Source organism: Macaca mulatta, chromosome 3 (assembly GCF_049350105.2).
Source record: "Macaca mulatta isolate MMU2019108-1 chromosome 3, T2T-MMU8v2.0, whole genome shotgun sequence".
NCBI lineage: Eukaryota > Metazoa > Chordata > Mammalia > Primates > Cercopithecidae > Macaca > Macaca mulatta.
This window is the reverse complement of record NC_133408.1, coordinates 190,566,089-190,578,504: the sequence shown is the minus strand read 5'-3', so window position 1 is coordinate 190,578,504 and position 12,416 is coordinate 190,566,089. Positions and strand designations below refer to the sequence as shown.

At 55.1% G+C, this 12,416-nt stretch overlaps 1 protein-coding gene across 8 annotated transcripts in view; it reads right to left on the bottom strand.

The window, feature by feature from the left end:
• Positions 1 to 3,829: 3,829 nt before the first annotated feature.
• AGAP3 (ArfGAP with GTPase domain, ankyrin repeat and PH domain 3) overlaps positions 3,830 to 12,416 on the bottom strand; it is a 56,912-nt gene continuing 48,325 nt past the window's right edge. For 3 of the 8 annotated variants that reach the window (XM_015135295.3, XM_028846477.2, XM_077997727.1), the window contains 7 exons: positions 9,911 to 10,081; positions 8,126 to 8,263; positions 6,199 to 6,353; positions 6,003 to 6,093; positions 5,622 to 5,844; positions 4,664 to 4,919; positions 3,830 to 4,523 (listed from right to left, as the gene is read on the bottom strand). In XM_015135295.3, coding sequence (XP_014990781.2) covers positions 4,317 to 4,523; positions 4,664 to 4,919; positions 5,622 to 5,844; positions 6,003 to 6,093; positions 6,199 to 6,353; positions 8,126 to 8,263; positions 9,911 to 10,081 — 1,241 coding nt within the window. In that variant the 3' untranslated portion in view covers positions 3,830 to 4,316. The remainder of the gene's footprint in view (positions 4,524 to 4,663; positions 4,920 to 5,621; positions 5,845 to 6,002; positions 6,094 to 6,198; positions 6,354 to 8,125; positions 8,264 to 9,910; positions 10,082 to 12,416) is intronic. The other 5 variants (XM_028846480.2, XM_028846479.2, XM_028846483.2 and 2 more) reach the window with 3 other exon arrangements.

The following is a 12,416-nucleotide window of genomic DNA, read 5'->3' as shown; positions in this document are numbered from 1 at the left end:
AGGTTCTGTGGCGAATGCCCTGAAACAGCTTCTGATGGGTGGAGGGATCAGGTGATACCTAGCCAAGTAGATCGCAGCTCCTTATTTATTTGTGTAAATGTGTATATATGGAGCTATCTGTCTCTGTCCGTCTGTCTGCACCCCTGAGAGGGATTGGGAAAGTTGTTTCCTTAATCCTCAGCCAGAGTTCATCTGTCCTACTGCTTTGGGGTAGGCCCCATCTTGCCTCTCTTTACAAAGAAATGAAATGCAACCATCACTGGCCTCTGTAGAAATTCTTCAGCACTCCCCCATCTCCCCCACCCCATATTAACTACCTCTACCCCCGCGCTTTTCCACTAGGGCTGCCCACTGCTCGCTCTTGCCTCTATACCTCGTGCTCCTAACGTGCCATCTCTTCCTGCTTCCCATTAAACAGGCAAGCTTCTCCAGCTCTGTTTTCTCCTCCTTGGATGAGCTGGCAGACTTTGGGAGAGATTAACTTCCTGTTGTATTATGAAGTACTTGACCCTAGTTTAGCTGGGGTATGTCCAAGCCATCTAACTAAGTGGAGGTCACTAATGACTGGGGCATTCATATCACCTGTGAGCTCATGAATAAATTGTTTTCTATGCAGAAGACATGGCAGCTTAGTCTGTCTCTGCCACCCTTTGATATTCCGGATCCAAGGGCCTAGGGGGAAAGACCCACTTCCAGTTTTCTGTTCTAACGGCATTAACTGTCATCTCTTCTTCTTCCCGTTGCACCATTTTTGAAGCTTGGGATACCCCTACCTCTTCTGTTACAGAATGAGATCGGTTGAGGGCGGGCACTGCAAAGTGGATGGGACAGGAATGAATTTGTGTGATAGACATAGTAGAGGCTTGGGGATTGGAACAGCATTAGTGGACAAAGTGAACACAGGGAGCAGGGCTCACAGATCCATCTGCAGACAGCAGGCAAAGGGCACAGAAACCAGTGGAAGTTGGATTCATGGTAACTGGGCTTCCTGGGAAGAAATATGACCCGTATTGATTTGGGAGGGAAGATACAGTAGAGAGCAGAGCCATCGAGAAGAAAAATGGGCTGTGAATGAGGCCAAGAAATTCAGGAAATGAAGGTATTAATGTCAGGAAGGGGATGGAAGTACAGTTCAAATACTTGGCCTCCTTACTTTCCTTAGAGGGAAAGCTTCTGGCTATTCCTGATTCCTGGAATGGAAGACTTATCAACGTCTCATCACCCTGACACGTGCTGGACACTTCTTATGGCGAGACCAAGACAGCTCTCCTTGGCAGCCCATTTCTCCTAGCTGGTTTGGGCAACCAAACAAAGCAACCTGGAGCCGTGACTGGTCATTAACAATGGTTCCACAGTTCTCCAGCTAGGACACAGAGCTAGGGCAGGTCTTCTCTATTTTTTGGCTCAATTTCAGCAGGGCTTGAGAATTAGGCTAAAAATATGTAGTCCAGACCAGCCCCATTCCCAGCCTGGTCTAGATCAAGGCTAAGTCTCCCTGATACCTTAGATTCAGCCTTCACAGGAAACCTATGGGGTTAGAACCTTTTTTTTTCTTTTTTTGAGATGGAGTCTCACTCTGTTGCCCAGTCTTGAGTGCAGTGGCACGATCTCAGCTCACTGCAAGCTCCACCTCCCAGGTTCACGCCATTCTCCTGTCTCAGCCTCCTGAGTAGCTGGGACTACAGGCGCCCGCCACCACACCCGGCTAATTTTTTTTTTTTTTTTTGTATTTTTGGTATTTTTAGTAGAGATGGGGTTTCACTGTGTTAGCCAGGATGGTCTCAATCTCCTGACTTCGTGATCCGCCCACCTCGGCCTCCCAGAGTGCTGGGATTACAGGCATGAGCCACCACACCTGGCCGTGGTTAGATCTTTTTAGGAGATAAGCCAGGCAGAGGTTGAGGATCACGGGAGCCATTGTCATTCTGGCAGAGCTGGAGCAGAGTTTCTGTGGCCATGCGTCCCCTGTGGTGGCAGGCAAGAGAGCACCTGGGCAGGAAGCCCACAGATGAGAAGCAGCTCAAACCAAGGCCCTGACCTGCAGGGGTTTTCTGGCTCTACCTATGAAGCCTCCTAACCTGTTCAAAGCAGTATTCAACCAGCCCAAGCAGCTTGTTTTCCATAGGGAATCTGGAGGTGACTATTGCTAGTATTTGGAGCCCAGGCACCTACTCCTACACATAACCCACAGCCCTGTCTCTATTTTGCCCTATCTATATGTAAGGTTTGCATCAGCCTTGCAAAAGGGGCTGTGGGCTGAGAAAATAAAGCCTGGCTTCCTCTCTGAAGAGTGTTACTTGCCTATTTACCTGCACAACACACCAGCCCACCACACCCAACATATGCTCATGGTGTTTTAGAAAGGGCCTATGTCAGGTCTGTGGGATTTTTTTTTTCCCCCTGAGATGGAGTCTTGCTCTGTCACCCAAGCTGGAGTGCAGTGGCGCGATCTCGGCTCACTGCAACCTACGTCTCCTGGGTTCAAGCAATTCTCCTGCCTCAGCCTCCTGAGTAGCTGGGATTACAGGCACCCACCATTACGCCTGGCTAATTTTTGTATTTTTAGTAGAGACAGAGTTTCACCATGTTGGCCAGGCTGGTCTCAAACTCCTGACCTCGTGATCTGCCCACCTCGGCCTCCCAAAGTGCTGGGATTATAGGTGTGAGCCACTGCACCTGGTCTGTGGGAAATTTTTTTTAAAAAAGAGAAGACAAGGGCTACCAGCAACGTGGGTCCAGGAATGGGACAGCAACAGACTCCTCAGAGGGCCAAGACTCTAACTCAACAAGTTCTCATCCTTTCAGAACCAGCAGGGAGAAGCACTTCCCCCAGGTCTTCCTTCTGGACTAAGGGATTAAGTCAGAAGGAAAAGCAGGAACTCTGGATTCTGCCCCCAGCTTGGCTTGGCAAGATGGTGGGAGTTAGGGCAGCTATTCTGGTGTTAACCACCTACCTCCTCCCCTTTCCTCACAAGCAAAGCCCAGGCACAAGTCAGTCTATGTTGTAACACAGCTATCTGGAGAGAAGTGCTGCCACTTATCCTGCGGCACCTTCAGTTCTTCTCCTGGGTACTGACTCAAGTATCTCCCTGTACATCCTGCTGTATGGCCATTCCCAGACTTGTAGGAAAGGGGCAGTGCTTACGCCCTCTCTCTGGGTGCATTCTGGCCAGTACAGGGTGTGGCAACAAGCTTTCTACATAGAATATTGATGACAAATGAAGAGAGCAGCTGGAAAAGCTACCTGATGGCTGGGCATGCTGGCTCACGCCTGTAATCCCAGTACTTTGGGAGGCCGAGGCAGGAGGATCACCCGAGGTCAGGAGTTCAAGACCAGCCTGGCTAACATGGCAAAAACCCCTCTCTACTAAAAATACAAAAATAAGCTGGGTGTGGTGGTGGGCGCCTGTAATCCCAGCTACTTGGGAGGCTGAGGCAGGAGAATCGCTTGAACTCGGGAGAATGAGGTTGCAGTGAGCCGAGATCGTGCCACTGCACTTCAGCCTGGGTGACAGAGCAAGACTCTGTCTCAAAAAAAAAAAAAAAAAAAAAAAAAAGCTGTCTGAAGGTTGGGGAGGCAGCACCCAGTAGGAAGCAAAGAGCTTTGTGTCTTCTCATCACGGGCCTTGTGCTGTGCTGCTGAAAACTCAACCACACCCTACCAAGGGAAGGCCGAAAGAAAGCAATGCACACAGACCACCTAGGACCCAGCCAAACAGAGGGAAGAAAATCTCAGAACATGGTAAACAATGAGAAGAAAAGGACAAGGAGAGAGCAGAGCTGAGGGGCGCGCTTGGGAGGGCAGCAACATAAAAGGGGGAAACAAGACCACGCACACAATCTGGTTTATTGGCTCATCATACACACACACATCAAATATGTACACAAACATAAATATTCCAATGTACAAAGTTTACATGGGACTCACAGATCACCCCTCGTCTCTTTCATCCAGCACCCCCAAACTGGGCCGTCCTCCTATTTCAGGATGAAGGCGTGTGAGGGGCTGGCACTAGGAGGCAGGGATCTGGAGGAGGGAGAGGTCCTGCTCCCCTCTCCTCACAGGCACCTCCGAAGGGTCCTGTCCCTTTTCAATGGCACCTTAGGGCAGAGGGCTAAATCCCTCATCCCTCTCTGCTGCAGCTCAAATCCCCAACTCTCCCTGATCCCTTTGACTCTCCTCCCTAATTTCCTCTGCTTCGTCCTCTCGGCATGTCCCTGCTTGTCCATCTCTGTGTCTGTTCCCACAGTGCCTGCAAGGAGGATGGTCTTCGGGCCATGGAGTCCTTCTGGCCCCTCTGCCCTCTTCCTGGGCCTTATAGGAGGCTAGGACTACGGTGAAGCTCAGCAGAGGGGTTGGTGCCATTGGCAGGCTCTCTGTTGGGGGTAGGCACTAAGCCACAGCCCTCCCCAGGGCAGCCATGCTGGATCAAGATGTCTGCACACTCCTGGCTGCCGGCCCGGCGAGCATAGGCCAGTGGAGTCAGGCCCCGGGCGTCCCGGCTCCTCACGTCCACCCCGTACTGTAGGAGAAAACACATGTTCACAGTTGGCATGACATGGGAGGAGACAGATTGGTTGTAGGGGAGGAAAGAAGAGGTGGCTTTCAAAGAATAAGGCTAAGAAGAGTGTGGTCAGGGCAGGCTAGAGACACGTGACTCACCCAGATGAGCAGCTGTGTGAAGACAACATTGGCCATGGCACTGGAGAGATGTAGAGCTGTCCGCCCATCCCCGTCCCCATAGGTCTCATTCACCTCCTCCTTGGAGCCATGTGCCAGGAGCATCACCAACAGCCGCAGGTCATCTTCCACCACGGCCCGGAGCAGCTGCTGCCCCAGCGGCACATCTGAGCTTGGCAGTGGGGCCAGGAAGAGCTTCTGTTCATACTTGGCCCGTATCCAGCGTTCCTTCTCCTCTCTGCAACCACAGGCCCATCAGGGCATGAGCCAAGGAAGGACACCAAGCAACGGGTGGGGCCAAGAAGGTGGGCAGGAAAGGAAGCAAGCACCAGGGGGAAGAAGGAAGAAACAGAGAAGATGAGACGGAGCAGAAAGGGAGGAGGGAAGCCTTGGAAACACCAGGCACACAGAGGGGCAGTGGGTAATGGAAAGGGGGGTGGGAGAAGCTGAAAGGAAGGGACACAGAAGGGAGGCCCCCTGGGGACAGTGGGGATGTGGGGGCTGAGAGGGCAGGAAGATTCCAGGCAGGCCCGTGTTGCAGCTTATCTGGCCGTCTGAACTCTCTTGGATTGGCAGTGCTGGAACAAAGCGGGTGGGGGCCTGCACTGGGGGGCCATGCACTCCCCTATCTCCCACCCATTCTCCCCATCTCAGAGCTCCGGAGTGGGCGCTCTGCACCACACCATGATAGGGGCCCTGCGCATGCGCCTCCTGCTGGCCCCTGACCTGCTGATAACGCTCAGAAAGGGCCCGTTGTTGTGAGGCGACTGAGTGACAGGCACCAGAGCAGGAGGGGCACCCCCAAGGGGCCAACTGCCAAGCAGAGCAACGGACAGTTTTAACCCTTCTAATACCATCACAGCCACTCCAATCTTCCCCATGCTGGGAGCCCCCAGCGGTTCCCCCATTCCTGGCCAGCTCCAGGGTGCCATCCGCTCACCTGCAGGCGTCAGGTCCTGGCTTGGAGTAGCCACCCAAGGCCCCCTCCCAGACGCTGTTGGCGAGGGCATTGCCCATGGCAGTCATGACAGCCAGCAGCTCAGGTGGCCAGTCATCGAGGTCGAGGGAGCGCACCCGGGACAGGTGAGCCCCCAGGTGTCGGTGGATGCCTGAGCACTCAATGCACATCAGGGCACCCAGGTTCAGGCTGGCCCAGTCTGGATCTAGGCAAGGAGAGGAGAATGATATAGCGACAGCAGGCAGGCCACCAGAGCTTGGGACAACTACGGAAGTCTTCCCTGCCCTCTTCCCTGCTCCTTGATGCTTACGAAGCTTTCCCTGGGCTGTCCCCAGCTCCCAGCCCCACCAGCCTTGCACTCACTAGGTGCATCGCAGTCGATACAAAAGCTGTTGCCACGAACGGTGCGGACTGCCTGCACAGCCAGAGCTGTGTTCTGGTTCCCCAGTCGAGTCTGTCGCACAGCAGGAGAGACAAGGGGCGGTTGGTCAGTCATGAGGCCCTTTTCAGTCCCACCCCAGCCAGGTGCTCTGTGTGGGCCCAGTCACTCTGTACCCACCTTGTCCTTGGCACTGCGGCAGCCTTGCAGGCTGGCAAGGATCTGGGCCTGCACACTCTGAACCCACAGCTCCCGCTCCTCCGCCGTTGAGGCCTCGAAGTGCCACGTCTGCCCGGTGAGGGACACCACCACAAATTCAAACGACTCCTCTGCCTCTGTTGGGGGGTGTTCATGCCATCAGGGCTCCTGGCCTGTGTGCACACCCAGGGCATGCTATCGCCACAACGCCACTCACTACCCTGCTCCACTGGCACGTGTCCTCCTCTAGATCCTTCCCCAGCCACAAGGCCACACACTCCAGGACAACTTGCAGGGGGAGGCCAGAGTAAACTTGCAAGACTAGTGTGAGCTCCCAATCCGCCTTCCTAACCACCTGTGGAGCTTAAGTGAAAACAGATGGGGGGTGCAAGATCTTGGCACCCCTGGCACTGCCAGGAATGGGTGTCAAATCAGAGGGGTGCTTCCCAGAGAAAGAGCTGAGTATCTGGAGAAGGATGCGACGGGGTGCTAGGAGGCAAACACTGGGAGAGGGTGGGGGAAGGCGGGTGTGGGCACCATCCGTACATGTCAGCTGCAGCCGCCTCATTTTGCAGCTCATTAAACCCAATATTCCTGACGGTGTCAGCGTGGGGCTCATGGGAGCTGGGCCCCTCCCCCACTGCCATGGCATAGACAGGCAGGAAGGGCAAGTGGATGGGGGAGAGGAGAGGTTTTCTCTCGGACCTGGAGTATGTGAGCAAATAGGGGCCTGAGGGCATCTGTAGTGACAAGCACTGAGGGCTGGACTGTGATCCCAAGCAATGTGGTGAAGCTCTTCCAAGCTCTGCTCCCCCAGGCCCCAGAAGACAGACGCATGAATCTCATTCCCAATGGTCACCGCCCCATGGGTGAACAATTCCTAACAAGCAGTGTGACTGTGTCCTGGGGGCTGGGAATACAGCACAGGTGCCTATGGTAAGGCCCCAGGGTGAACCCCAGTTCTGCCAAGGCCATCCCTGCTTGTAAGTCCTCACTGCATCTTGGCCCCAGGCAACCTCACCTCAGTGATGCCGACATCCCCTGGAATTTCTCCTCTGCTGGGCCCTTGCTCTCAGGGACTGTTAGCAGAACTGCCTTCCCACAGAAATAGAACCGGCGCCTCCTTCCCCAGGCACCACCACTGCGCCTCGCCTTGCTTTTGACCACAGCCTTTGAACTACAAGATCTCCATGATCATTTGTGGGGCTCGGTCTGCCGGACCAGAAGGGAGCCCCCATGCTGTAAGTACTAAGCATCACTGTCGCAGGTTGGCTAGGTGTCTCTGCTCCCCTGACCCATACCTCTACCCTGACGATTAGAGTAGAAGTGAGAAATTATGAGTCTATAGAAGTGTTAAACTTATTTGGGAGCAAAGAAACTCCAATCACCAAGAAGAGGCAGGTTTTGAAGATACTTTGGGGAAAATCTGAGGAGCAGCAGTATAATCAATAGAGGAAGAGAAAGGTCCTATGGAAGAAGGCTTCAGGACCTGGAATTCCTTAGCCTAAGGAAAACTAAGGAGAGACTCAGTCAATCTGTACACATGTATTAAGCACCCAGTAAATACCCAGCACTTATTAAACTCAGGATGACACAAGAGACAGAAAACACAGGTCCTGCCCGAACATCTTAAAGGAGCTATTGATGTAGCCGTCTGCTGTCGTTTACCTTCTTTAAGAATAAATGAAGTAAGCCCACATTTCAACAGAAAGGGTTTCAGTTAGCAGAACTTTTCTAAGATACCAGGTCTAGATTACCAAAAGAAGTTGTAGAACTACTTTGATTAGCAACTACTAGAAAGTGCTTAATCCATTGAATACAAAAAAAAAATAAGTGTTACTTTTAGGGTACTATCCCCAAGTCCCACTGCCCACCTCCTGTGCCCGGTTTCCCTCTGGGTCCCCCTAACCTTCAGCAGCACTGCTGGGGCCGTCTGGTCGGGGGGTCCCGGTGCTCTTTTTCCTCCGGTGCTTCTTCCGGTTGGAGTGGGGAGATGGGGGAGGATCCAGCTTGGGGCTGGAACTGAGTACCTCAGCTGGGCCACTGGCTGGTGAGGGGAGAGTTGGAGAAGTGTGGGAAGAAGGGAGGCAGAGGAGGGGAGGGGCGCAGGGCACTGGGAGGAGGAGAGGACCAGTCCTGCCAACTGTAGCTGGGCCACACTCAGGAGAGCCAGACGGACACCTCTCTCTAGGTGAGGTCTGCCTGGGCTTCCCAGTCCCAAAGCTCCCCAGCCTTGGAGGAGGCAAATGTGGAGAGAGAGAGTAGGAAACTTAGGCAGAACAGGATGGAGGCAAAGGGAGGAAGCTGCCTGTGCAGCCTGGAGGGGTGGAAGGCAGCCCAGGGAACTCACGGGGAGCTGAAGCCCCAGCAGCTCCGCACCAAATTTATCCTCAATCACACTCCCCGCTCCTCACAATTAATAGCAGAATTAGAAACAATCAGGGAGCTGCCTAATTACTGTCAATTAGAGCGCGCTAATCAAGCTCCGTCTCCCACACCCCGCCCGGCGCTCACCACTAAATGTCAAACTTCATTAGAGGCAGACACGCTCCCTCCCTCCCTGCCTTCCTCCTTCCAGACTCAACAGAGGGCCCTCATGCAGGCCAGCACAGGCCACTGGACCGGTGACCCAAGGGAAGGGCCCCTGGCTCCCCTTCTCATGCGCTCCAAGCTCACTTCCCCCAGGGTGGGCTGGGCGTGGAACAAGAGGTGGGGCAGATCCCTGTGCTGGCACCGCCCAGCTCCTCCCTCAGCCCACGCTCCTGAGGCCATGGCAGCTCAGAGGCTGGGCCTCAGGGCTCCTACTGTGAAGACTCAAGGAAGGCCTTTGGGAAGCCAATTAGGGAAAGCACCCTTGGCTGGGGTGACAGTGGGGAACCCTGGGTCTTCCTGTGATTACACTCAGGACAAGGGCATGGAAAGGGCAAGGGACAGGAGAGCTGGCTCCATGCCCTTTTGAGCCTTCAGAACTGCTGATGGGGTCTGTGGTCAATGGTGAAAGTAAGAAGTAGGGTCAAAAGAAGACAAGCAGAGAGAGAAAGAGAACAGACAAAGGGGCAAACGGAAGAGCCCTCGAAGCAGGTGGAAGGGGCAGACGGGAGAGTCACCTAGGATGGGTGGAGGCCTATCTGAGGGGGGCAGCACAGGTCAGGTGGAAAATGACCTTTCAGGACAACTCCACAGGGACCCCCCCTCCACTCCACAGTAGCGGGTAAGATGCTGCTGCCTTCGGAATGTGGCACACACGGCTTAGAGCGCCCAGCCTCCGACCTCCCTACTCAGCCGCTTCCCTGTCCCCCTGCCGAGAGGCTGATGAGCTAACTGCGCGGGGGGCTGATGGGGATGCGGGAGCCGCCACCAGCGCCGCCTGGGGACGAAGGGGAGGAGGAGCTGCAGAGGGCGGGCCTCTAGCGCTGGCCCTAGGCAGGGCTGCAGGCGATGGGGTCTCTGGGGAAAAGGGCTGCACGTGGAGGCTGGAGAAGGAACAGTGCCCCTACTCTGCTTCCAAGACAACATCAGTACTAGCCCCGAAGCAAGGTCTCTCTGACAAGCCCTGGAGGGCCCAGCTGGGCCCCACCCCTTGGCCTGGACACTGTCCCACTGCAGCCTCCCAAGCAAAGAATGCTGCCCGGTTCCCCTCCTCTCTGTCACTGGGGCCCCAGAAAAGGTGGGAAGCAGCAGAGCCACCACTCACCAGGGTGCTGCATGCCTGGGGGCAGGGAAGTGGTGGCCTCACTCCACTGGTCGGCGCTGGAAACGGAGCAGGAGCGCTGGTGCAGCCCCTCAGGGCGCGGGCCAGCCCAGGCCGAGCTGCTGAGGGGGCGCTCAGAGTGCAGGGATGCGCTGCTGGCCGAGTGGGGGGCACCTGGGGGTGGGAAGGGTCAGACTGGGAAGGGAGGCCGGGCCGGGGAGAATGTTCAAATATACTATCCTAAAAATAGGGCTGCAGGGCAGAGCTGGAGAAATTCCAGCAGGGCACGGGTTCATCAGGTAGCAGGCCAGCTTCTGGGAGGGCCAGAGGCCACGCAGGGGCCCTGTGTGCCTTAGGAAGCAGCCTGTCCCCAGACCTTCATGCCCTCCTCCCTCCATGAGCAGAAAGGCCTACAGCTCTGTCCCCTCACTGTGATCTGGGAGTAGGGAGAGGTCTCTGCATCAGAGATCTCCCGACTTGTGGAGCTGGGTGGTGCTGACGCCCATCTCTGCAGCGTTCCTTGTGGGGCTCCTCCTGGCTTGGGCCCCTGCACCTTCCATTCTAGTCCACATATGCCATTTGCTTTGCCTCAGCTTTACCGCCATTCTGACGAGAAATAACTGTATCAAATTCAAGTAATTATGTCTAATTAGTATTAGTAATTATCCTGTTGGGCTGGAGAAAATTAATCTTTCGTTTCCCATCAGGGAAGAATGGCAGAGCCAGGGGGAATCAAAGGCTCTAGGAAAGCCAAGGCTGGGGCAGGCGCGGCCGGCAGTGGAGGAGGACAGAGAGCGGCACGATTCTCCCACCTCACTCCCTGGCTGAGCCCCTGCTGGAGAGATTCTGGGAACAGCCATGGGGCCTCAGAGGCCTGTGACACTTGAAGGCCTGAGTTGGAACACCAAGAACCTAAGCTTCCTTCCCCTTCTTCAGTCCACCCAAGACTGAGACCAGAAGGAAATGGCCCTAGGAGGTCTAAGAACAGGGGGGCCAAACCTGGGGTGCTTGAACCTTGAAGCCGAGGAGGCAGCCAGGTGCTGGACGTTAGTGAGAAAGCAGAGAAGGGGCTCGGAGCTGGCCAAAGCTGGAGACAGCAGGCAGAGGCCCAGCCAGGGGAAGGGCAGGCACCAGGCCTCACACCAGCCCTGCAGGCGGTGGGACTGAGGGGAAGCCTATGGGGAGGCGGCACCGGGCTGCAGCAGCTGGAAGGGAAAGGAACGGCCCAACATGTCACTGCTCTGCCACTGGGATGACGCCTAAAGGCAGGGAGCAAGTTTTATGTTCCTCTTGTATTTGTCACAACACCCCAAACACGACCAGACACATAGTAAGTACTTAGTCATATACGTGCAGCACTGAGGCTACAGGCCGGTCTCCATCTCCAGGCCCAGAAGGAACACACAGATGCTGCCTCTTCAGAATCCTGCCCACCTCTCCTCCTCCGCCCTCACAGGTCCCGCCTCAGGAAACCTTCCGGGGTGCACACTCGGTACCTCATTTCTCAGACAGCTTGCTTCTCCTCACGCCTGCTTTCATGGCCTTCCAGGTTCCAAATCGTATTCCCCCTCATCCCTAGCCCCATCCAAAGACATCACAGGCCCAACTTCCTCCTCAAGCCCCCAGCCCAAAACCCTGAGGGAGGGAAAGTGCTTTCCCTTTCCTTTGTTAATTCTCCCCTCATTACGCCTGCAATCCCACAATCAGTGTGCACTGTAATTGTCGAATTTGATGCTAATGATTAATGAATTAAACATGGAGCCATCAATTAGTCCTCGGAGGATAATTCTGCATAAAGCAGCGGATAATGTAATTACAGTAACAAAGATAATGAGATGTTAACATCGCCCGGTGAGCGAGAGACATGTGTGAGTGTGCATGAGGGTCGGTGTCGGTGTCGGCACGCGGCAGCGGGACGCGGGCTGGGTGGGCACCGTCCGCGAGCTCCTGCGTGTGGGCGCTGTCATTACAGGAGCAAGAGCACGGGGCTGCCTCCTCCATGCCACTGCCGCTCCCAGGTGAGGGATGTCAGGGACAGGAACGGGACAGGACAGCATCTTCTCGTTTCCCTCACTCTAGGGAAACAGCCCAGCTGTCCTCTGGCTCCCTGCCATCAAGGGACTCACTTGGGCCTGCTCCTCATTTTTGGAATGATAAGAGAAACCTCAAGCTGAGCAAAGGGGCTCCTGGGGGCTGGTGCCAGAGGGCTCCCTGCAGCTCTGTCCCGATCTCCGGGAAGAGCACTGAAGACTGCCTACGACCTGCCATCAGGCCAGTGCAACCCCACAGCAGGCTCAAGGTCCCCCACTGGCATAGCCCCATGATGGGGAGTGGCTGGCTTTCTCCCCCTTGGCTTCCTTCCTTCTCTCCATCCACCTCACAAGCTTCCTTTCTGAGCTCAGGGTCGCTTGGAGGAAAGAACATGGCTCTTCAAGTCAGACACAATTAGGCTGAACCCTAGGTCTCCCACTTACTGTGGAATTTACAGACAAGTTTGTTAGCTATGCCA